The sequence below is a fragment of the Bubalus kerabau genome, chromosome X, assembly GCF_029407905.1.
Source record: "Bubalus kerabau isolate K-KA32 ecotype Philippines breed swamp buffalo chromosome X, PCC_UOA_SB_1v2, whole genome shotgun sequence".
Classification (NCBI taxonomy): domain Eukaryota; kingdom Metazoa; phylum Chordata; class Mammalia; order Artiodactyla; family Bovidae; genus Bubalus; species Bubalus kerabau.
Genome location: NC_073647.1, coordinates 143,312,523 through 143,335,634, shown reverse-complemented (window position 1 = coordinate 143,335,634; position 23,112 = coordinate 143,312,523). Strand labels below are relative to the sequence as shown.

Here is a 23,112-nt window from a genome sequence, read left to right as displayed (position 1 = left end):
ACTGACCTGAGTGCTCCCTAGAGACTCATCACTCCAATGTCAATGTTCAGCACCCTGAACTAACAGTCTCTGTTGGCCTATCTATCTCCCTCACCAGCCAAGGAAGAAGCCATGGCTTCTACCTCTGTTCTTCCCAGGCCTAGCACCATACCTGGCTTGCAGTGAGTGTTCAATAAATGATTGTTGAATAAATGAACAAACAACCTTTCTGGGCTTTGGTTTTCCCACCAGAGGGGGGGAAAAAAAGGAGACAGTTATCTGAGCTATCAGCTCTGCACGGTTATTCTTTAATAAATGAGCAATTATGTGAAAACCCTTTCAGATCACGCAGGTAGAATTTTGTTTTCAGACGCCAGTGATGGAGCTGTGGGATCTGGGAGCAGAAATTTAAGAGCAAGGCTAAATCTTTTAAAAAAATAAAACCAAGCCACAAACAAGATTTTTCTTTTTTTAAGATTTAAGATGAGAAAACTCTAAACCCACAGGGCCGCAGGTATATTCTCTACAAGGAAGAAGCATCTCAAGGTAGTCTGGTCAGGAGGAAATCTCACCCTGAGTGGAAATCCTTTGACTCATGTGAAAAACCTGTACAAACTGCAAAGATAGGCCTGTTATGAGGGGTCAATGAACACCTGCATCAGCTGAGTCACCAACTGAAAAATTCTCATTTAAGCAATGATTAGATTCTGTGGGAAAATAAGCCCTCCAAAATGTGTATGGATATAGCAGATTTGCTGTTTTGTTTTCATTTATCAACCAGGGTGAAGTTTTCAAGATACAGGTGGCGGCGGCTGCTGCTGCTGCTGCTAAGTCGCTTCAGTCGTGTCTGACTCTGTGCAACCCCATAGACGGCAGCCCACCAGGCTCCCCCGTCCCTGGGATTCTCCAGGCAAGAACACTGGAGTGGGTTGCCATTTCCTTCTCCAATGCATGAAAGTGAAAAGTGAAAGTGAAATCGCTCAGTCATGTCCAACTCTTAGCGACCCCATGGACTGCAGTCTACCAAGCTCCTCCATCCATGGGATTTTCCAGGCAAGAGTACTGGAGTGGGGTGCCATTGCCTTCTCTGATACAGGCGGCTAGGAGTAAACAAACGTGAGCTACCGGTCAGCCACCCTACTACTCCACCCTTCATGAGAGTGTGCTCATCCAGCCCTCCCAAAAACCCATGCCAAGCAGGATACTCTATTCCATAAATGAGACAGAGAGGTCACAGGTTAGACAACATTATCAAGGTCACAGTCAGAAAGTGGCAGGGTGCACTCTTAGATTCACACTGGTGACATTCTTTCCATTACAGAGCACTGGACAGACAGCAGTGTTCCTATTGGACCTTCCTTCTCATCCAAATGATAGTGAATTCTGAGAATTGTTCCTCCATCAAGAGCAAGATGCCAGGAAATGTAATTTGTGTGTGTGTAGAAATAACTCTGTGCTCTGAGAAGAAGCTGCCTTTGTTCTATTTTATTTAAATGTGCTCTTAAAAGGACTGAAAAGGGGGCTGGCTTCTTTAAAGAAATCTCTGGCAAGAAATATAAGGTGTGAGCAAGTTAAGGGGGAATGTTGGTCTATTCAGTGTGGAGTAACTTTTATATGGAAACTTGTAGCTCAAGAATAAAAGAGGGAGATAAAGTTTGTTTACTCATTCACTTAAACATTTGTTAAGTAACTACTGTGTGCCAGACACAGGGAAAGTTCTGAGAATAAAAGGACAATCACTTATAACACTACTATCCATTAAAACTTGCTGGGGATGATGGAAACTGGCTATATCTGCACTATCCAATATGGTGCCACTAGCCCCGTGTGACTAACTGAGCACACAGAACACGGCTAAGTGTGATGATTTAAATTAAATTTAAACAGCCACATGGGGCTAGCAACAATGAAGATCTCTAACGTGATCCTACATCGTGCTATTTCTTCTCGCATGTGCTCAGCTCCTTCATTCAGTACACAGTTCCTAAGTGAGACCTGTGAGCCAGGCTCTGGGTTAGGCATAGGGGTGGGGTGGGGGGTGGTGTGCAGCGATGAACAAAACAGCCGTGGGCCCCACCCCATGGAGCTTAGAGCCTCTGGAGAGAGACAGGATTTTACAGACATAATTACAAATTCTGCTAGCTAATACGAGAGACAGGTATAAGATGAAATTAGCAGTGACAGTCTGGTGACCTAATTGAGATCAGCAGAAGGGATCTGGGAAGGGGGTAGGGTACATCTTCCTGAAGTCTAGCACAGAGAAGTAAAGAGCTTCATGTGCATCCATAGCCAGCAACGTGGAGGGAGGGGGGATGTAGCACTTCACTTTTGCATTCTGTTAAAAATTGCTCACTACAGGCCCAAATTTGTCATTGAAAATGATTTAGGAAATAATGTATCTATTAGAAATTGTAGTTATGTTAGTATTTGCCAGAATGTAAACTGGCGCAACCTTTATCTAATGCTGTTTGGCAATATCTGTCACAAAATGTAAATGTGTACACCCTCAGATATTCTGCTTCTAGAAATTAACCCATAGCAATGTTTCTGTACATGTAGAATGACATATTCATGAGGCCGGGGCATTCAAACTGTTTACCAGTGTTCCTCCTAAAATAATGTTAAAAATCTATGTACTCCCTCACACAGGTTAAGTTGACATCTAAATTTTTCACAAATTTTAGTCACATAATTTATATTATAATATAGAAATTATAATATAATTTACTATATATATTATATAATTTATATATTATAAACATTGATATCTTAAAATATAACTATTGCTCTCTTGAATATATTCAATGTAAATCTGATACCATACCAATTTAACAACCACCATTATCCATTTAAAAAATCATGAATAAGTTCTTCTTTAATGGTTGGAAATTCTGTACCATTCCTTTCCCTTTTTGAATTCATATATCCATCATACTTCCACTGCTGAATTTTATTCTAATGTAGTATATTTTATGCTCTTGTTAATTTTATCCATTGTTAATTTTTCATCTCTTCCTGCCATATGAACATGTATATAAACTGAAAATAACTTTTTCATTTCCTGAAATCATAAGGCTCTAGGTATAAAAATGACTTTTTTCTGGATTGACCTATCATTATTACTATGAAAATGATCAAAACATATGTATACACATTTTGATAAGGAATTTAATAGCATAACAAGTAGAATTTTATTTGGCATCTCCCTCAATCAGTTCATGTGTATTTATATTCAGCTTGATATTGATTCTATTCCTATTTTCCACTTTATAGATATAAGTGCCAAGAAACTCTGTTAACACAAAAATAAGTAGACAGGAATGGAAAGAATTTTGTTATCACAATGTCACTTAATTCTTTGAAGTCCTTCCAAGTTACATACCAAAAATCAGACAGTGGGCTAACATCAAGAACTATTTTTAACTATCTATCAATGAACAACTCAGTGGGTACCCCCTTCAATTTGGATGGAAACAAAAGGATTAGAAAGCAACTGGCTTGTAAATGGATGTGTTTTTTCGGTCCAGTCAATAGAGTCTTTAACTTAATCAAGTCTAACACCAATCTCAGAATTATCTCTGAGTTTTCACCAGAGGTTTTTGTACCCCTGGAGTGGGCAAGAGATTGGCTATACCACATGAGGTGAGAGAGGGCAAATGAGAAAGGGGAGTGAGAAAGGAAAAGCAGCGTGACATCAGGACTCTCAGGAGATGAGTCTGAAGAAAAGAGTACATAAGAAGACAAGGTGCTATCTGTGGCCTGGGAGATCTCTATGGTCCCCCAAGGTTCGTGTTTGCAGATCAATGTCCTAAGGTGATCTTTGCAACATTGCCCCTAATGAACAGGTTACAGTAGAATCACACAATGTAACATCATGCAGCCTTTAAAAATATAAGGTTGGTCTATGTGACTTATGCGGAAAGATGTCAAACACACATTATTTAGTACAAAAGAACAAGTAAGGACTAGAACTGTATTGCAACATGACAGCATTTTAAAAACCTCCATCCAATCACAGAAAGACTTCTAAAAGTGTGTACACCAAGTAAACAGTGATTATCTCAGGAAGAGGCTGAGATTCTAGGGAATTTCCCTAACTTCCTGTGTTCTTTCATTTTTTTAAGTGAGTGCCTTTTCCCCTTTGTGGGGTGGGAAAAAGCTGTTTAATATAAAAAGACAACTGAGCAAATCACATATGAAAAGATTTCTGATACAGTTGTCAAAATTACAGCTGATTTTTGTGTTCAAGAACTTTCCTAATTTCTGATAACAGGAGTCATGGTAAGAATGAAGGGTGATATGTGGTTCTCTCTTACTGAACCACAGCTATACCAACTACCACTCTGAAAGAACCTGTTTTGTTTCAGCCACATCACATCATTAGCTCTAAATTCTACAACAACCCTCTGAGGCAGGTGGGCATTAGTAACTAACCCTGTCATATAGAAGAGGAAAAAGGAGCTCAGAGTCTCTTAACCCAGATTGCAGAGCTAGGAATTCAAATCCAAGTGCCCTTATCTGAAAACCCACGGTCTATGTAACACACCACCACTTTCCTCAGTGGTTCTGTGGGATTATCTTGCCTCCATATAAGGGTTTTCTCTGGCTACTCAAACTTATTTTGGATGACAAACATCTCACCTTTTACATTTTTCTGTAAGAATTTGGGTGAAAAAATCATAATGAGTATTTTAAAGGTGAATGAATTTTTAAACTTCATAAAAAGTTCTGCCTAAACTGTTATGCCCTTAATTCTTAACAATTTAAATTTCCAGATGGCCAGCAAATCTCTTATAAGCAAAAATCTTTAGGCCAAAGAAAACCCTGGATGAGAACTCAGAAAGGAGCAAATTATCAATTCTGGGTTTAAGGAACTAACAGAACTAGAGGAAGTGAGGCAAAGAGACAAATGAAAGAACAAGCTATTTAATCTTACAGAGGATTCAGCGGTTACCAGCAGAGCAGTTTTCTCAACGTCCAGAACGCTCAGCTAAAATAAACAGATCGAGTCAGAAAAATAAGACTACAGGGCTGAACTGGGCCCCTTCGATCAGTTCCTCTAAGCCCCTGGTTTAAGGATAAAAAAAAAAACAAGCTCCTAAGAGGCTGACACCCTGCTGATGGCTCACTTCAGTGGGATGAGCCGCAGGCAGGCAGAGGGTGCGTGTTCTTTGAACAGGGCATTTCTTCTTCAACAGTGGTTAGAGAAAGAGGAGTGGAGGGCAGTCAAAATAGCAAATTCTAATGCACATGTGAAAGAGTATCTCAATGTCCAGAATATGTAGTCCAAAGCACATCAAGTGCCAAAATGATGCTGAGAGCAAAACTCGAGGAGGAAGTTCCTCCTGGCTGAAGCACTTGTTCTACTGTGCTGGGCAGAGCTGCTAGAAGGATTGGCAGGCCCCCATACTCCAGTCGTGGGCAAAGGCAGAGGACAGAGGTACTAAGTATTTTAAATGCCCTTACGATTCTGACATTCCACGAGTGATTTTTTTTAAAACAACCGGCAATTATATCTCTATAAAAAATTAAGCTAATTGTTCATTTCTGGGTGCTGAGTTTTTACCCCAGCTTCAATACCTGCCTCTGTCGGGGGCCTTTCATTTGCCCCCACCTGTTTCCTCCTCCTACACCGCATCTCTGCACACCTGTGCTAGACCAGTAGTTTTCCAAGGTCACTCCCAAGAACTGGTATGCATTCATAACAACAAAGTTGTCTCCAAAGCACACGTCAAGTGCCAAGAAAAAGAAGGTCAACGTGGTGAGTCTCCCAGTAAGCCAAGTATGTTCAATTTTTAAATTGGAGATTATCTCCTACCAGATGATGGCATTTGTTTTTTAAAATGTGCTTCATTAGTCAAATAAAAATGAGCAGTCCTTCAAATTAAAAGGCTTTGGGGGGGAACTGGGGTAAATGAGTCTGTGAAATTCCAAAGATTGTAAACCACCTCGAGAGAAAGGACTCAGGCCTGGAGAGGTGGAGAGTGCCACGATAGGTCATTGGGAAGCTAAATAAAGATCTTCTGACTTGAAACTAGGGCTCGCTGTTCACTGACACCTCACCCTTAGCTTGTCACCAACAGATCCAATTCCCTTCAAATGGGCCCCCCAAGCTTACTCCACAAGAGCTCATCACTTTTGTCACTGAATGAACCAAAGGCAGTGGGAGGCAGAGTAGGCTGAAGTTCCCAGCCCATGCCTTCCCAAGAGTCCATGACTAGAAGGAGTTTGATAACTCAGCTTTCCTCCTTCATAAAGGGTGGTTTGTCCAGAATGCTTTTAGTATGACAAAGGGGTACTTGAGCATGGTTTTCTGGCAAGTTGTGTATCCTTCTGGATATTTACAAGTCAAACAGAAGCCAGACAGGGCTCTGCCAGTCTATGAATCCACAGCCAGTGGGTGGAAGGGCCATCACAGGCCAAGTAAATGCCATGTGCAATCTGAGCGCTGACCGTCACTTGCTCCCTTCTTACCTGCACATTCAGTCGCAGCGCAGAGGCCTCAGTGGGCACACTGTGTATGTAACAGAGGTTACTATATATGTCTCTTTGCTGTGATATAGACTACTTTGAACCTACGGGGTATCCCTTTGCATTTATATTCTTAAAGCTGAAAATGGTCCCAGCATGTAGTGAAAGCAGAGGCGGTGAAGCAGCTGGGCTAAAAGAAGAGTGCCAGGTCCTGTCCAGAGAGGGAGGGGAGGCCATAATGCCCCGGCACACAGGTGGACTTCTGGGGCTGGCTACAAGTCCACACAGCAAGCGGACATTGTGACCCTCTTCCAGCCAAGACCCATCCGAAGGATGCTTGCTGCACACCCAAATGTTCCCCCCTCTCATCTGACCAGTCACTCACTCTTCCTTGGGGCAGGCTGATGGCTGTGGGTGGCTCAGGCAGGAGGGTACTGTTTGTTCTCTGTTTTAGAATAATTCACACTCCCAAATACCCTGTTCCTGGGAGGTTATGCACTGTTTATCATCGTCACCCCCACTTGGCTTTGTTTAACCTCCACCTGTGTCTCTAGAGTATTCACGAAGCTTTTCCTACTAGCACTGTGAATGTTTACTGCTTTCATGCTTATCAGATGTCACGAGGTCAAAGTAGTCTGTGGCACCCATCAAAGCACAAACCTAACAATGCGACAGACTGCCAAAGGCCAGGGTTGCCCTGTGAGAGGGCCAAGCTGGCGGAAGTGAGCACCTCAGTTTTGGTCTGGACTGATGTTTCTAACGGTGAAGATCTGGCAGTGGAACATCTGGGATCAGAGTTGTAGAAGTGCTGAGAAGGACAAGGCCTGCCATCAGCCTGTCTTCTCTAAGATTGGCTGTGAGTCCCAAGAATCTTAGATGAGAGGTCGGGAACCAGGGGAAGAGGTAATGCAGGGGGTACCCAGACAGAGAGCCTTTTATGAACCAAGGCTAAGTCCAGAAGCACGGGGTGGAAACCAAAACTGGTCAGAGGGACTGACTAGGTTCAAGACCCACCAATTAGAAGTTCAATCTGTTTCCCTTCCTTGGTATAAAGTGTTTGATCCTAAGTACAATCTCTTTTGCTTTTGTCATCACACTTGCTTCTCAAATTATCCTGATATGACTTGAAGTTTAATCCTCACTGGTGTCCCCGGATAGGAGCAGAGCTCCGCACGTGCAGACCCCACAGCCTCATGTGCAGAGTTGACGGTGACACAGCAGGCATCACATCTTCCTTTCCTCTGTACAGGTCATGCTGGCCACTGTCCTGATCCCAAAGGTCATGTCTGAAGGTCACTGGTAAAGGGACACTGCCTGTCAGAGTGAGCTGGGGCTTTCGAATAAGCTTAGAGATGTGGCTTGCTCACACACAAGTTCAGCCAGGAGACCTTCTGGAACACTCCAAATGTCACTTACGGGGTTCTCTAAGGCAGGCAGGATACAGTATATGTTGTCCTATTAAACCCAAGAAATTGCTCAATGACCTGAAATGCTGCAAGATCCAGTTACTGGACTGGGAGCTCCAAAAGGGGAAATTAAAAATATGAAGGGGAACAAAAAAGAACACAAAAATCAACAGCCCAAAGCTTGGGGACCTAACTCTTCCCCTAAGATCTGTCCAAGAAACCCAAAGAAATGGTTTCTTATGGTAAAAGGCAGAAATTTCAAGTAAGTTAAAATTTTCATCACTTGTTTACAGAGAGTTGGGGTCACATTGACAAAAACTTTGTGTTACTGGTCACTATTAAACTGCTTTAAACTATATATAGTCTTCAGCTTTACCACACAAATTTCTAACTTAGCATTGATTAAATTTCATGTTTGTTGTCCTTTTATTTAATGTCCATTTAAACACTGGGTATTAAGTCTTTGGAGAGTAACTAGTCTCAAATATAACACTGTTTGTGTATGAAAATTAAATGCAAATTATATTTTTTTTATAGGGCAAGGAGAAAGAGGATGAGTGTCTTCTCAAAGGTCATGGCAACTTCCTTGGTCCATGTTTAGGTGAATAACTTAAATATATTTAATTTTTGATATCTAAACGCACCAGGTGCCAAAAGCTCTGAAACCATTTTCACATGACGTTTTATAAAGAATCCCAAGAAGCAAGATGAGCTATTCCAGGACCACAAAGCTGCACTCAACTGAGGGGACACTGTCCTTGGCCCAGCTGTTCCCAACTCACCACCTGGCTTTCTCAACTGTGGCGCTACTGACCCTGGCACCAGATTGGTCTTTGCTGTGGGGGTTGCCCTGTGCATTGCAGAACGTTTAACAGCATCCCTGGTCTCCACCCACTAGAAGCCAGTAGCATCCCACTCCCACCGTGTTGTAACAAGCAAAACTGTCTCCAGACATTGCCAAATGTCCCCTGGGGAGAATGGCTGAGAACTGCTGATACAGACCAACTTCGTACACAGGAAAATTTGGGCTCTATGGGTCAGGGGGAACTAGGTTCAAATCCAAATCTGCTATTTACCAGGCAGTTAACCTTTCCCAAGTCACTTGACTTTCTTTAGTCCCTGTCCCTTCCTTGTAAAACAAGACATTACACCTTCCTCACAGGGTTGATGATGATGAAAAATATATAAAATATACCAAGCATCTAGTAGGTACCCAGCGACTATTAACTCCTTTTCTCCTCTCCTTTGCTCACTCCCATTGCTATGAGTTCACCACTATAACCTCAGGATGACAGCAGAGGGAGATAAAGAGAGCGAGCATACACTCTTCATTGCCCTGGAGGAATGATTCTAATACCAGGACGTTATACACATAGCTATTTTACTTGGAAGAAACTATCACAAATTGTACCTCAAAGAAGAATCAAAAAGATTATAAAGGCATGTTCTACTATAAAAGATTCTGAGAAAGCACTCCTAGGCTTTCCAAACACTTTGTGATGATTCTATCACATACCTGTATTTATGCCAATGCCCAAGTGGGCCCCAATTTAAGAAAACTGTGGGTCCGCTGAAAAAATACAGGGGAAATCAGCTTCCTCAAGGGAACAGGGGATGGCATCCATGTAAAGAGACCAAAGTGGGAAAAGTATGATGAGATTTGAATAGAATGGAAAACAAGAGTCAAAACAAAGAAGTCAAGCAACTGAAGAGGAATGAGAAAGGCTTTTTTTGAAGTCAATTAATTGCAACTAGATGGCTTAGTTCCCAGGCTGCTTCACACCTGGAGGCCCGTTGCTATGTGCTTTAGTGGGAGAGGAACAGAAAATCTCCGTAGCATTGAAGTGTAACAAGAAATCCCACCATGCCATGGGAACTACAATATACTGCATAATAAAAGTAAATGTTATGGCACTTGACTTTGCGGCCTATAATCTCCCACTCAATCGGAACAGAGATTCTTCCATCAGCAAGAGAAAACTGGACAATTTAATTTTCCTTTCTATTCATGCATAGGCCTGTTTGGAGCTCATCCATGTATTCCTATTATGCTACTTGAAATATGGCCACATAGTTTGATACAAACAATATCTCAAACTGACATCAACAAGTCAGCTTTGGACCAACTGATTTCATTCCCAATTATCTTGGGCAGACAGATGCTGGTAGCTGCCCACACGAGACCTGAAAAAGCCACCTTCTCAAATTTAATATTATAATAATTTAAAATTATAGCTTTATTAAGAGGAAACACAGATTCATTTATAGCTACCAACAATGATTTCTAATGGGTTTTAAGGCTGTATTCTGTGATTTCACTGCGGCCCACATTTGGACAGCTTCAATTGTCTGAATCACTAACAAAACATTCTGGTACAGATAATTTCCTTCTTGATTCAAAGCAATGAACAGATGCTACAAAAGCAGATATACAAAAGCAGCCCGGAAGAGATCCAGCCCCTCGGCAATGTCCTAATCTTGACAGACCCACCTGCAAAGAACGTTTCTGGATTTGGACCTAAGACACTGCTTAAAATCCTCTCCTCCATTGGCCCTGGTGATGCTGTAAGAGCCCACTTTTCCCTTAGGTGTGGGCTTTGCACCAGGTTTAGTCCTCAGCTCTAGGTCCTTCTTTGTCTTTTCTCATGGTAAGGATTTTACTTATTTTCCTGACTATCACTTTTAAGCAAACAACATGAAAAATTAGCATCTCTGCCTTTCAGCAGCTCATCAAGTGATTTTACATAATTCTGGAAGACAAGGTGAAGAAGCTGAGAGAGACAGCAGTAGTCTTTACAGAGAAAGCAAGTTGAAGCTCAGAGAGTTGGTATAAATTACAGAAGGTCACCGAGCCAGGAAGCAGCACAATCAACACTCAATCCCAGGTCCTCAGGTGCCCAGCCCTGCCTTCTCGTCTCCTGGAAGGTTCTAATCTCCACTGCAATCCCTGCCCACCTCTCTGGCCTCAGCCTCCACCTTCAATCCACATGGAGCACCGATGCGGGATGTCTGACCACATCTCAATGTCAACATGCTTAAATTCATCATGTTTACCTCAAACCAGTTTCTCCTCTGGATATATTTATTTCAATCCAAGTCACTCCCCCACCTCGGTCAGTCCCCCAACCCTAAAAACCCTCAGAGCTAACAAATCAGTCTCTCCTCCTCCCCACTCCCAAATCTGATCTGCTCGTGAGGACCAATGATCATTCTCTCTCATTGCTGCTCCACAACTATCCCCCTTCTTTCCAATCCTCCTGTGAGCAGCTGGCCTCTTGGCTCTCTCTCACTACCTCTCAGGTGAACTATCAACAAACCTGACTCCCTGACACCCGTCTACCCTTCATCTGATGGGTTCCACAAAGCTCCACCAGTTATCATCTCAATTTTTAGACTTGATCATGTCACTTCAGTGTCAACCATCCATGGCTCCCACTGCCTATAGAAAAAATGACAAATCCATCCCTCCCAAATTCAGAGCAGCCCTGACTTCCATTTCTGGGTCAGCACCTTGCTCTGCGCCAGGCTGACTGATGCCCAGGATCAGCACTCCCCATGTGACTTTCCTGCCTGCCTCTGCCTCGACTGAAGCGAATTTAACTTCCAGATTCAGGTCCATCTGTCCCACTTTGCAGAGCCTGCCCTGACATCCTGGACATCATGGAGCAGCCCCAACTCTATCAGTATTACTTTCTAACACTCAGTTAGCATAGTCAGTGTGACACTTCCCATTTGCTGTCTTGGGGGCCACAACAGACCCAAAGGCCCTGGAAAGTGGGGCCTGTGTACAAGGACCCTGGCATCTGTTGAAACCTTGCACTTGAAGAGTAGGTACTCAAGTATTTAGTGGTTGTTGACAAGGCTGCCAATCATTATTTCTGGCAATGCAAATAATATATACATTAAATTATTAGCTTGAGGAATTAGTCTTCTGGGATTAATGTCTTCTTGGAAAAATGAGAGTGAACCAAACATCAGCATCTCTTTCTGGGCTCCCTGATCCATACACAGTATGAAAAGCTTGCATAGGCCAAGCCCTCCATCAATGCCCCAGTATTTCCGAACTACATCATCAGACTGAAAATCCTAGGATTCTTATTTTTGCGACAGCCACTTCAGCCATCTCCAGACCCAAAGGAAACAAGGCGTAAGGGCCAATGCCCTTCACAGCAGGGCATAGCCCTGTGCATCCTGGATGTGGGTAACACCTCCTTTCCTGGGGGCTCCCCATGGGACCCTCACTGCCACTTTGCCAATGGGCCAGCCAGCCTTAGCACGGGGCCCAAAGGCTGAACCATAGCAGTGAAACCAGGACTTAATCACGCTCATTCTGATGATTCCTTCTCGTTCACAGCCAATGGCCGCTCTGCTCTTTTCTGCCCTTTAACCAGGTCCAAAGCTGCAGCAGGCCAGTGCTGCTATTATTGTTGCATCAGCCCAAGCTGTCAAAAGCTCCTGGTCACACTTCCTGACCAGGCTTCTCAAAGGCTATGAGAGGATGTAAAAGAGTTTCTGAACCAGGGCAAGTACTTGTGGTGTTTACGGTCACAACAACATATCGTACTCCCAGGCTGTCATAAGACCGGACCAGACTGCAGGTCAGCAGTTGCAAAGATGCAACTCGATTAGTAGGTTCAGAATAAAACAGCACCCCAAAAAGAGTAACCCCAGGTGATGAGACTGCTCATGATAGGCGCCCCAGTACCTCTTACAAGGCCTGCTAACTGTCAGCCATTTGTTTCTAAATTGAGCAGCTGAGGCAAATCATGCTAGAACCTTCCACTTCAAATCAACCCGATAGTGGTTGCCAGAGCTTAGGGAAGGGAAGCGGGGCGGGAGGTGTGCTTAGTATTAATAGTTATAAAAAGGCCACACGAGGGATGCTAGCGGTGATAGAAATGTTCTGCATCTTGACTCTGGTGGTGGATATACAAACCTACACATGTGACCTAAGTGCAGAGAACTAAACACACATGAGCACTGCTACAACTGAAGAGCCCCGTGGGCTGTGTCGATGTCAATATCCCGCTGTGACCGTGCACTCTAGTTTCATAAGATGTCACCACTGGAAGACACTGCGCAAAGGGGATGTGGATCTCTCTTCACTGTTTCTTATAATTGTGTGTGAACCTCTATTTCAAAATAAAAACTTTCACTTATAAAAGGCTAATTCCAAAACGTATCCTTCTGGCCATTATGGATACAAATAAAGATGTAAAGATGAAAGAAATGTAGTCCCTGAACCCAGACTTCTTCAAAGGGCTATCACCCAAACAGCATGCACCTGACCACACTCCACCCACGCACACCCCCAGCTTCAAGCCCTCGGACTTGTTTACCCACAGGCTCCAGGTACCTTCCCATTTGCCACATGGTGGGATCTTGACCTTAGGAAAACTCATGTTCCAAACTAAGTGGCAATTACTCCACCAAAGCTCATTTTTAACACAAAGTAAAAACACTTAGTGCTGTATCTACAGTGAATTCTGCCACACGGCATGTCCACCCATTCACCTTTTTACACTAAATACATAAATCGCTGGAAAATATGAATATAAATGCTAATGTCCACTTCTCCAAAAGGTTTATCCATCATTTCTTTTCATTAGACCTCGCAAGGAATTTCTCCTAAGGTCAGGGAGAGTAAAAATCCCAGGCATTCTACTTTAATGTGGAAACCATCCTCACGTCCCTTCCTTAGAAAACTGCAACATCAAAACTGACCGAGGGCCATTAGCTTCGCATTTAAATGGTTGTGTTAGCTGACATCAGGCCACTGGAAGGGGCAAACCGCGCTCTGCAGTTCCTTTCAAGTTTTACAAAGAGAACGAAGAATGCTCTCCTTACTCACCAATGTCATTGCTGCGATCTGAGAGGTCCTTGTCCAGCATGCCAGGTATCGAGCTGCCCACCAAGTCAATCTTGGCACCGTCACCCCTACATTAAAGACACAAGTCTTTTAATAATCATTTTGTCAGCTTTCTTGCACACAATTTAAGGGGTATGCTGCGCCTGGGGTGGGTCGCACTGTTTCCTGGGAGGGGGCCAATGGGAGCCGACAAGCTGTCCAACCACGTGGGCCTTGGTGCAAACCAGCTGATACACTGAAAGCCCTCCTCTCCCGCACACATTTTCAAAGATGGCTATTTTAATAACGAGTGTTCAGCAAGGCACCTTCAGCCACAAATCCTCCTGCTGGCCCACAGGGTGTGATGCAGGGCCCGCTCCCGCCCCATGGCCAAATAAGCACCAGTGAACGATAACCGGGAGCTTCCCTTTTAAGGAGACAGGAATTTAGCCAGTGCCACTTGTCAAAGGTCGGCTACTTTTAACCTTGAGAAAAAGGGTTTCTGGCCTGGAGCTGAGGCATCAGCCAGGCTGTTGACAGGCACAAGGTGTCAAGTTGAGATCTGGCAGCCTGACGGCTGGCACTGGGGTGGGGGCCCGTAAAATGAGACAGCTGTTGGGTGGGTGCCCCCAGGCCCGTCGGGACACAAGAGACTTTCCTCTGTATGTGGGCTAGGAGCAGCCCGTTGGGAGGATGGGGACAGGCCTCCAAGATGATGAGAGAAACAGGCCACTCATGCACAGGCAGAAGATTCCTCCAAGTCCCCCGAAAATGGGCAGTTCTGGGACCCTTTCAGGGAGATGAGCCACAAACTAGATTATCCAAGGTCTGTGATGGCAAGTGAAACAGGCAGATCTTTGCTCTTAAAGCAAGAGACTTTTGTCACAACCCCTGTGGTCACCATGTAGCCAAACTAACAAGTAACAGATTCACTCCAGGAGCATTTGTCAAATACCCACCACACTGATGGCTATTGAGCAATGAGAGATACTTGGTAATGAGAGGGCCAAGCCAGGTGGCACCCACTCTGGGGAGGTGTTTCATGGTCTAAATGGGGGAAAGAGACAGACAGAGAACCCCAAGCACACATGGCATAGGCTGAGTAAGATACAGGGGCATCTCAGTCTTCGGGGAATCAAGAACTGGGTCAGGACAGATACCTGTGGGCAGGCCATAGGCATACAGAGAAGGTGGCCTTATAGTTGGGCCTTGGAGGAAAAGGGAGAAAGGACATGACAGAGCAAGGGCCCAAGGCATCTGGGAGGGAGGCATCTGGCCAGGGAGTCTCAGGGCTGAAGTCTGAGGTCCCCAGAAAGGAGTGAAAGGACAAAGGTTGGCAAAGGTCAGTTGGCAAAGGTCAATGGTGCTGGGCTGAGTTCCATGGGGTTTGGTGTGTCCCGGAGGCAATGGGGACAGAAGAAAGCTGAAGCTGGCGACCCATGAACCTGGAGGTAAGAGGCAGATTTCTGGGTTCCTCACTCAAGAAGAGGTGATAGGGGTGGAATTCAGCATGACACGCATATCCTTGTGATCAGCGGAGAAGGCCCAGGAGAAAGAGATCAGCTTCCCTCAGCTCCCAGATGAACAAGACTGACTCTCAACCTCAAGCGCCTTTGCCAGAAGATGAGCAGAGGTGAGAACTCCACGGGACCAGGGCTAGGCTAGATGGCTTGGTCCCCACCAAGAGGAAAGACAACTTGAGGACTGTGTGAGAGCAGGAGACTGCCTCGCCTCAACCCCCAAGGTTGTGGGTCCCCTGGGCTGAGTTTCCACAAGTAACCCCCGCCCCATATCCCCTGGCTACTGAAGCCCAGGTCCCACAAGCACACTCGCCTGGACAGACGCTGAGCCAACTGGAGTGGCAGGATTGAGGACGTTTATTTCAAAACACTTTACTGGCAGGGCTCCTGCATCTGCTAATTTAAATGTGACCTTCTGAATGAAATGCTTTAGAAATGCATTTCTTACTCTTAGTAAGAAAGCACTTTCATTTTTAAAAATTCTTGAGGGTTCTTAATCTTGTTACTTGGTAGCTATGGAGCTGGAATGATTTAGGGCTGTCATCTTCCCGATTCCCGGACTAAACTCAAGTTGTGCTCACAGCCAGCCAACTCTGTCCTTTGGGAACACACCAAGGACTAAAACTTATGAGAACACATGTTCTGTCCGGGGAGAGACGTCACTCAGGCAAGGAAGGTCCAGTTAATTCCACTAGCCTTTTTTTCTTTTGGCCAAAGGGGAGGATGATTGGAGGTGACACTGCAGAGACCGTCAGGGCAGAGGTGGGGGTATTGGAGGTGCAGGTGGGGGGAGGAACTTTGTACATCAGTGAACCACGTGTATGTCAGAACAACTCAGCTGTTTCTGAACACGTGGCTTATTCTTGCATTTTGGGAACTGTGAATCTTGTAGCTACCATTTCCCTCTTTGGTCTGACACATGGAAGCTTCCAGTCCAACATGAGCCTCTCCCGAGGGGCTGTGGAACACTCTATGTGCATTACTGTGCTCATCTGATCTTGGGCTGTATTACTTATCTGCCCTTATTTCCACTTTACTGTCACCCTTTTAACTATTTTATTCTTTTATATGCATTTTCGAAAGTTACCTCCAAGCCTTTTGGGACCAGGGCAGGGTAAAAAGTAGTAATTTTTCAGAATGCGGTATATATTCATAGCATTTGAAACATTCATCTGGGGGTCTATGCTAAAGAGATAGTCTGAAATACACAAATGGGTTCTGTGGATTAAGATGTTTCTCACAGCATTATCTATAATATAGAAAAACTGAAAAGAACTGGAATTTCTCATAAATAGGGGAACAGTTGAAAAACTATGATATTTGATGGACTTTGATATAACCATTAAAATGATATGTGTAAGTAGTTCATGACAACAGGGACAAATGCTTATGTTACAATGTCAACTAAAAAACATGAGTTAAAATTGACATACACCTTACTTCACAGCCACCCACATGCCCTTCTGATATATTAGGAAGAGGGATTTTTTATTTTAAGGCTAGAAGAACATGTATTTAGAATGGCTATTCCTGGGGATTCTGATGGGTGATTTCTAGCACCAGCCCAGCACCTAGTACATGGCAGGAACTCAAAAATACTTGTGGAATGAATGAACATTTGCCTTTTTTTCATGAAATGGGAATGCATTATATATTTATAAGAATCGCACTTTTCCCCAAAAGACAAAGTTGTACAACATTCAGTATGATCACACCTATGTAAAAGCGATGGAAAACAAACCGAGTCATACATAGGAAAAAGATGGGCAAGAAACAGTTTGAAATGTTAATAGCAGTTGTCTCCAGGATAAGCCTATAGGTGAATTTTTCCTTCCTTTGAAAGTTCACTCTTTTTTTTTTTTAAGTTCACTTTCAATAAAAGATGCATACAATTCAGGCAGCTTCTGTTCGCTCCCATTTCTCCCCAATAGTATCATCCAGGTAAAAGACAAGACTGCCTGGCCCCTACCTACAAACTCTCCTTTAAGGATCTCCCCGATCCAGGGGCCTCTGTGATCCCGTGACCACACCTGGAGCTCACCTGGGAACCAGCTGTGGCGGGGGTGGGTGGGTAGTAGAGTTACAAAGCCTCCACTGACAGGGCCAGGTGATGAGACGCGTCCGCCCAAAGAAATAGGGAACAGCGCCCATGAATGACCCCTCCCCAGATTCTAAAGTGCCTGCCATATTCTGACAGGAAGGAGACTGGGACACCCCCATCTCTAAATGAGCTCTGATCCCTCATGCCAAAAGCAGACACAGGCTTTCAGTTGAAATTATCTTCTACACAGGGCCAGAAGCAAGCCTATTTTGAAAACACAGTAGGTGCAGTTTAAAAAAGGTGCTGATCCTTCCAAGTAGGGAAGCTGCAGCTGGTGTTTTGACAGTGTTCAGACTGTGGGTGTGGAAGCGTTTTACAATGTCTATTTGTAAATGCCTTTCACTGTATTTATAGATGCTTACAACAAAGCTAATGAATTTCAGTTCTGAAAAATAGCAGAATTTCTGAAATTCTCCAAAGCACATGTTTGGAGCGGCTGACACCCAATGAGGCTGCAGCCCTCCGTGGTCCCCGTTCTCCTCCAGTCTGCCCAACACATGGGTACCATTTTGGCAAAAAGGATGTTACTAAATTCAACAAAAGAGGAAAGAGCTCATCCTTTTGTAGTTTACTAGCTCCCATGAGGATTATTTTTTATGGTGAGTTTCTATGCCCATGGCTGTTAAATAAAAGGAGAAAATAGAAGAAAGCAGGCATATCCCCACATAGCCAACAATGTCGGAATGTGACCCTCACTCAACTCTGATTTTTAAACCAAAATAATGTTATTTTTCTTGTATTTCTTCAGCGGATTTGATTATGGACACTTAAAATACGTGACTTGGGTAGGCAACTAGCAACCAAGAGTCCCCATGCTCAGGCCAGGGACCTGAAATCGCAGGGAATGGGCTGACAAGCCCAAGGACATCCGGCCGGCAGGAGTAAGTGGAACCCACAATCCCGGAGAACTAACAGCAGTACCACACTTGAGTGGCTGCCTACCATGAACCAGGCATGAAGATGAGATCCTTCCATGTAAGATTCAACCGCCCCAACTGTCCCTTGAAGAATCTCCTCTGTGTGGCAGACAGAGAGCTGCACCACCCAGAGCCCCATTCTGTGAAGTGGGTCCCCCCACACTGCTAGTAGAGGTGCCGGCCCCTCCAGGGACCGCCTCAGCTGCAGGGAGCCTCCTTCGGCCTTTCAAGGGCGGCCCACGCTTCATGGTATAAAAGTCTCAGCCATTTCAGAGGGGGTTTTGGGGGAGAATGGATACATGTATACGTATGGCTGAGTCCCTTTGCTTTTCAACTGAAACTCACAACATTGTTAGTCGCCTAGACCCTAATACAAAATGCTTCTGTTGTTAAAAAATTAATTTAAAAAAAAGTCTCAGTCATTTCAACTGAACATCAACAAGTCAGAGGGGCTGTTTTAGTCCCAGAGCTCCATGGACTTGGCCGAAGCTTTGGTAAGGCAGCATCACAACTTTTCTCCCTCTGCCCAACATGGCTTCCTTCTCTCTCCCCACAGGCACTGACCCCTACACGTATCTTGCATTCTAAACACTGCCACAGAGGCTGCTTTCCAGAGAAGCCCACCTGGGAGGCCCTTCTTTTCATTATATAGAGCAGGAAACTCAGGCTCAGTGAGAGGAAGTCACTTGCCGACAAAAGGTTATAAAACTAGCAGAGTGGTGGCATCTGGATTTGAACCTACTCTGACTCTGGAGCGCAAGCTCTTGACTACTTCTCAGAGCTGCTTCACTCAGCCTGCTGGTCCTGGAGACCGTGTAGCAGGGTGGAGGCCTGGCCACCCGTGTCACTGCAGCTCACTGCAAAGGCTGGGGACATCGCCTTTGCTCCCTGAGCTAAAAAGTGCTAATAATAAACAAAAATCACATACCTGAACCCAGAGGGGCCTGCTCTTCCCCCTCAGATCCGAGACATGAGATGGGACACATGAACAGTTGGAAATGTGGAAGACGCACCATGCGCATCCCCTGAGAACATGAGCTCAGCCAGTGGCCTGGCCCAATTTAGCCCAAGTTGGGACAGTTAAGCCAAGACATGTGGCCTGGAAAAGATGCTGAAGTGCACAGGAGGCCGAGGCAAGGAAACAAGTACAATAAATAAATGAATGAGCAGCAGCACTAACAGCAGCAGCTAAAATCCACCCAAAAGACCCCACAACCCTTCTAGAGGGGAGTGGGGATGAAGGGAAACAGTGAGTCTACTTATTCCTACCAAGCGAAAGACTCCAAGTCCAGACGATGAATCTTTTTGTCAGTCTCCCCTCTGGACCCTCAGCAGGATCTATTACTATCATGTAAATGCTTGGGTTTTAACTGTCTAAAAATTGTTACGGGGGAAAAAAAGCTGGGAAAGAAAGGAAAGAAAAAAGAAGCAGAAAATCCTTGTACCTTGTTCTCAGAAAATCACTGGGGGGCACCTTCAATCTTTGATTTCCCCCCCAGCTTTCATCCTGCCTGGGTTGTTGTTCAGTTGCTCAGTCATGTCCGACTCTTTGCGACCCCATGGACTGCAGCGTGACAGACTTCCCTGTCCTTCACTGTCTCTCGGAGTTTGCTCAAGCTCATGTCCATTGAGTCAGTGATGGATCCTGCCTGGGAGTCTAGCCACTTACAGGGATGACAGATGGCAGATGGGAAGTTGCCAGAGAAACGACTGCAGATTCTCTCTCTCTCTCTTGCTCCAACCCTGCAACCTTGTTTTATCAGCCCCTTCTGATGCAAAATCACCCTATCTTACTCCTCACCTCCTTCGTCTTGGTCCAACTATGCACTGAGGATGCGAGGTCAGAGGAAGTGAATGCTCTCCCCTGCTTTCCGGGCTGCCTTATTATAACATCTCAGACTTAGGCTCTGATTATGAAAACTGAGTAGAGATTACCCAGCTCAAGCCCCCATTTTCTTATGGACAAGGGAGCTGTGCTCCAAGGCTGGGAGCTATGAGCCCAAGATCATGCAGTTAATTGATGGCCACATTGAAACTCGATAGAAGCTTCTTAACACCCAGCCCTATCTTTGCCCACCACCCTTGGGGCAGTGATAATCAAAATGCATATGTTTGATGCTTCTAGAGCTATTTCTCTCACAAAAAAAGCAGTGATAATGGCCCTTCCTGGGCCCCTCCTGCCTGGGGAGGTTGAATCTTTCCTTCAGAAAAGGACAAAATGGTGGCAGCAGTGAGGCCAGGGGTGCAGGAAGCGGGGACCAGAGAGTGGTTTTCCTGTCAACTCTCCCCTTGCACCGTGTCCCTGTTTGGATGAGCACAGAGAGGCTTGGCTATTTATAGTTGGTGAAGACACTTTGGAAGATGATGGGACACTGCCCGCTCAATTCTCCCCCACATTTCTGTTCTCTGTGCAGACTCTGCAAGTGTGTGTGGAAACAGGCCTCCGTCCAGAGCCCATCCAGGGCATGACGAGCCCCATAGCCCCTGAGGCCAAAGAACGATGACACCCACAGCCCTCATCTGCAGACCCACAGCCGGGTATCTCAGAGGGGCAAGGGGCTTTTCAGATGCCTGGAGGAGGGAGTTCTCATCATCAAGCAACTCTGAGAAGAGTCTGGGGGTGGGTGTCACTTGGAGGAAGAGTGTTCAAAGAAACAGCCCATGGGAAAAGCATCACAGGAACCACGTAGTACTGTGCCCATGCAGGGTGCCACTATCTGCTGCTGATTCCTTGCCTGCCTCTGGCCATCACTGGCAGGAAAATCAATGTGGCTCAGTCTGGACTAAGGCTAAACCACACTACTGCTGGATCTTGCTGCAGGGAATAAAATTCATTCTTTGTGAGGGTAGAAAGATGTATGGAGAGAGTTATACATACAAATGAAATGAGGCCAGCAAATACTGCACAGACATTTCTACACGATGACCAGGTGTTTCTCTAGTATCCTGTAGGATTCTTGTGCGCCATACATCACCCGCCCTCCCTCGGGCCCCAGCCTTCCCTCTGCTTCCACTCCCTGGAGACCCCTTGTTGTGCAGTTTTGAGGGTGTCCCTATTTCCCCATTCCCTCAGGGCTACCAAGCCTGATCTGCTTATCACCATATGGCAACCCCTCTCCCCGTAAGGTTACCCACTGAGCTCTCTCAGCGAGGAAAAAAGATAGACTGAGGGCCTCACAAGTACTAGCTGAGGAGCCAGGTGCCCTGGGGGTAGTGATGGAAATGGAGACTCAGGAGGTGGCTACCGTGCCCAAAGCCACAGGGTAAAGAAGCAGAGGGGTGGACTTCTGACCCTGGTGGGGCTGGCTCCAAAGCCCAGGGAGCAATGGGTGAGCAAGAAGGTCTGGCCTGGTTACCAGAGTTAACTACCACCCAGAAGGCCTGGTCAAGGGGAGGCACTTGATACATTTCTGAAATGAATGAATGACACACACACACTCCTCTCTTATCACTGAGTTCATGTCTAGCGCCCATTTTTCATCTTTTCCCCATAGCTGAGTTTCTCACAAGACAAGTCTACATGTGCTCGGTTGCCCATCTGTTATTTCTTCAACTCAACCTGAGTTTGTACAGAATCAGCTTGACTGGGATCACCAAGGGCCAACTAGTGACCAAAGACCACGAGTGCCTTTCAGTCTCCCTGGCTCTCACTTTGGTGGCAGTTTTCATAGTGGGTGTGGGAAACCAGTGGCAGCAGCAGCCCCAGGAGCTTGCTAGACATTCAAATTCTCAGGCCTGAACCCAGATCTCCTAAATTAGAAGCTTGGGGAGCAGCGACCTGCGTTTTAACAAGCCTGCAGGTGATGGAGACACACATTCAAGTGTGAGACCCACTGGCCTGTAGCCAGTCCACCCTCCCTTCTCCTAGCTTCCATGGCCACACTGCCCACCCACCCTTTCCCACGGCTCCTCATCCTTCCTCCACCCTGTAAGTAACAATTTTCCCCACTGCTGTCTGTACCCACTGCTCCTCTTCTCTGTAATCTCCTGGAGTGATTATAGCCATTTCATGCCTGTAACTACTGTCTACGAGCCAGTGACACCTACCTCTGTAATTTCTAGCCAAGATCTCTCCTGAATTCCCCAAAGACATATCTTGGTCCTGACTTGTAGAGAAGAAGGGAAACACTCAAGCATCACATGCCGTATCCCTAGGAATCTCTGAAAAGACGTTTAGAATACTCAAGCAATCCAAACTCAAAATGGTGGCCTGGCCACCTGGGTACACATTCTACATGCCTGCTTAGGGAATGTTTGGGTACACTCTGGCTACCTTTCTTTCCCTCTTTTTTTAAAAAATTAAATGATTGATTATCTTAGAGCTAATAAGAGCAAAGGTCTTTTTTTTTCTTTTTAATGCTTTCTTTTGGTGGGTGCAGGGACCACACAAGTCATAGAACCACTAGACCGGCTTACTTTGGGCTAATTTGTATCCCAAGGGGCTTGAAGCAGCCTGGATGCCTGCATAAATCTAAAGAAAAATTAATTTCTGTGTGGGCAAGTTGGTCTCCAGAGAGACATCTGCCCTTCCCTAAGTACTTAGTTGATATTTGGCATATAAATGTTTACTTAATCTTTGCCTCAAGCTAAAATGTCTCAGGACTCAACAGTCACTAATCTCCCAGGGTTTCTCTGATATTCAGAGATCCCTCTTCATTATGAGGGAAAAATGTACAACTCCATGGTCCCTCACACCTGTTCCCTGTTCCAGGAGACTCCACACAGCCTTCAGCCTTCCATGTGAAAGGCGCCTGGTGTGTTTAAGACCTAAAGGAATAGACCATTTCCAAGAAGCACAGGTCTGGGAAACCACCAGGCCTCATGCCCACAGCCTGGTGTCCAAGACCTGACTGCCAGTATTCTCACTCAG

At 45.2% G+C, this 23,112-nt stretch overlaps 1 protein-coding gene across 7 annotated transcripts in view; it reads right to left on the bottom strand.

Annotated features, from left to right (window-relative positions):
• SH3KBP1 (SH3 domain containing kinase binding protein 1) overlaps positions 1-23,112 on the bottom strand; it is a 336,262-nt gene that overhangs the window by 19,398 nt on the left and 293,752 nt on the right. For all 7 annotated transcript variants that reach the window (XM_055565562.1, XM_055565558.1, XM_055565556.1 and 4 more), the window contains one exon: positions 13,708-13,793. In XM_055565562.1, coding sequence (XP_055421537.1) covers positions 13,708-13,793 — 86 coding nt within the window. The remainder of the gene's footprint in view (positions 1-13,707; positions 13,794-23,112) is intronic.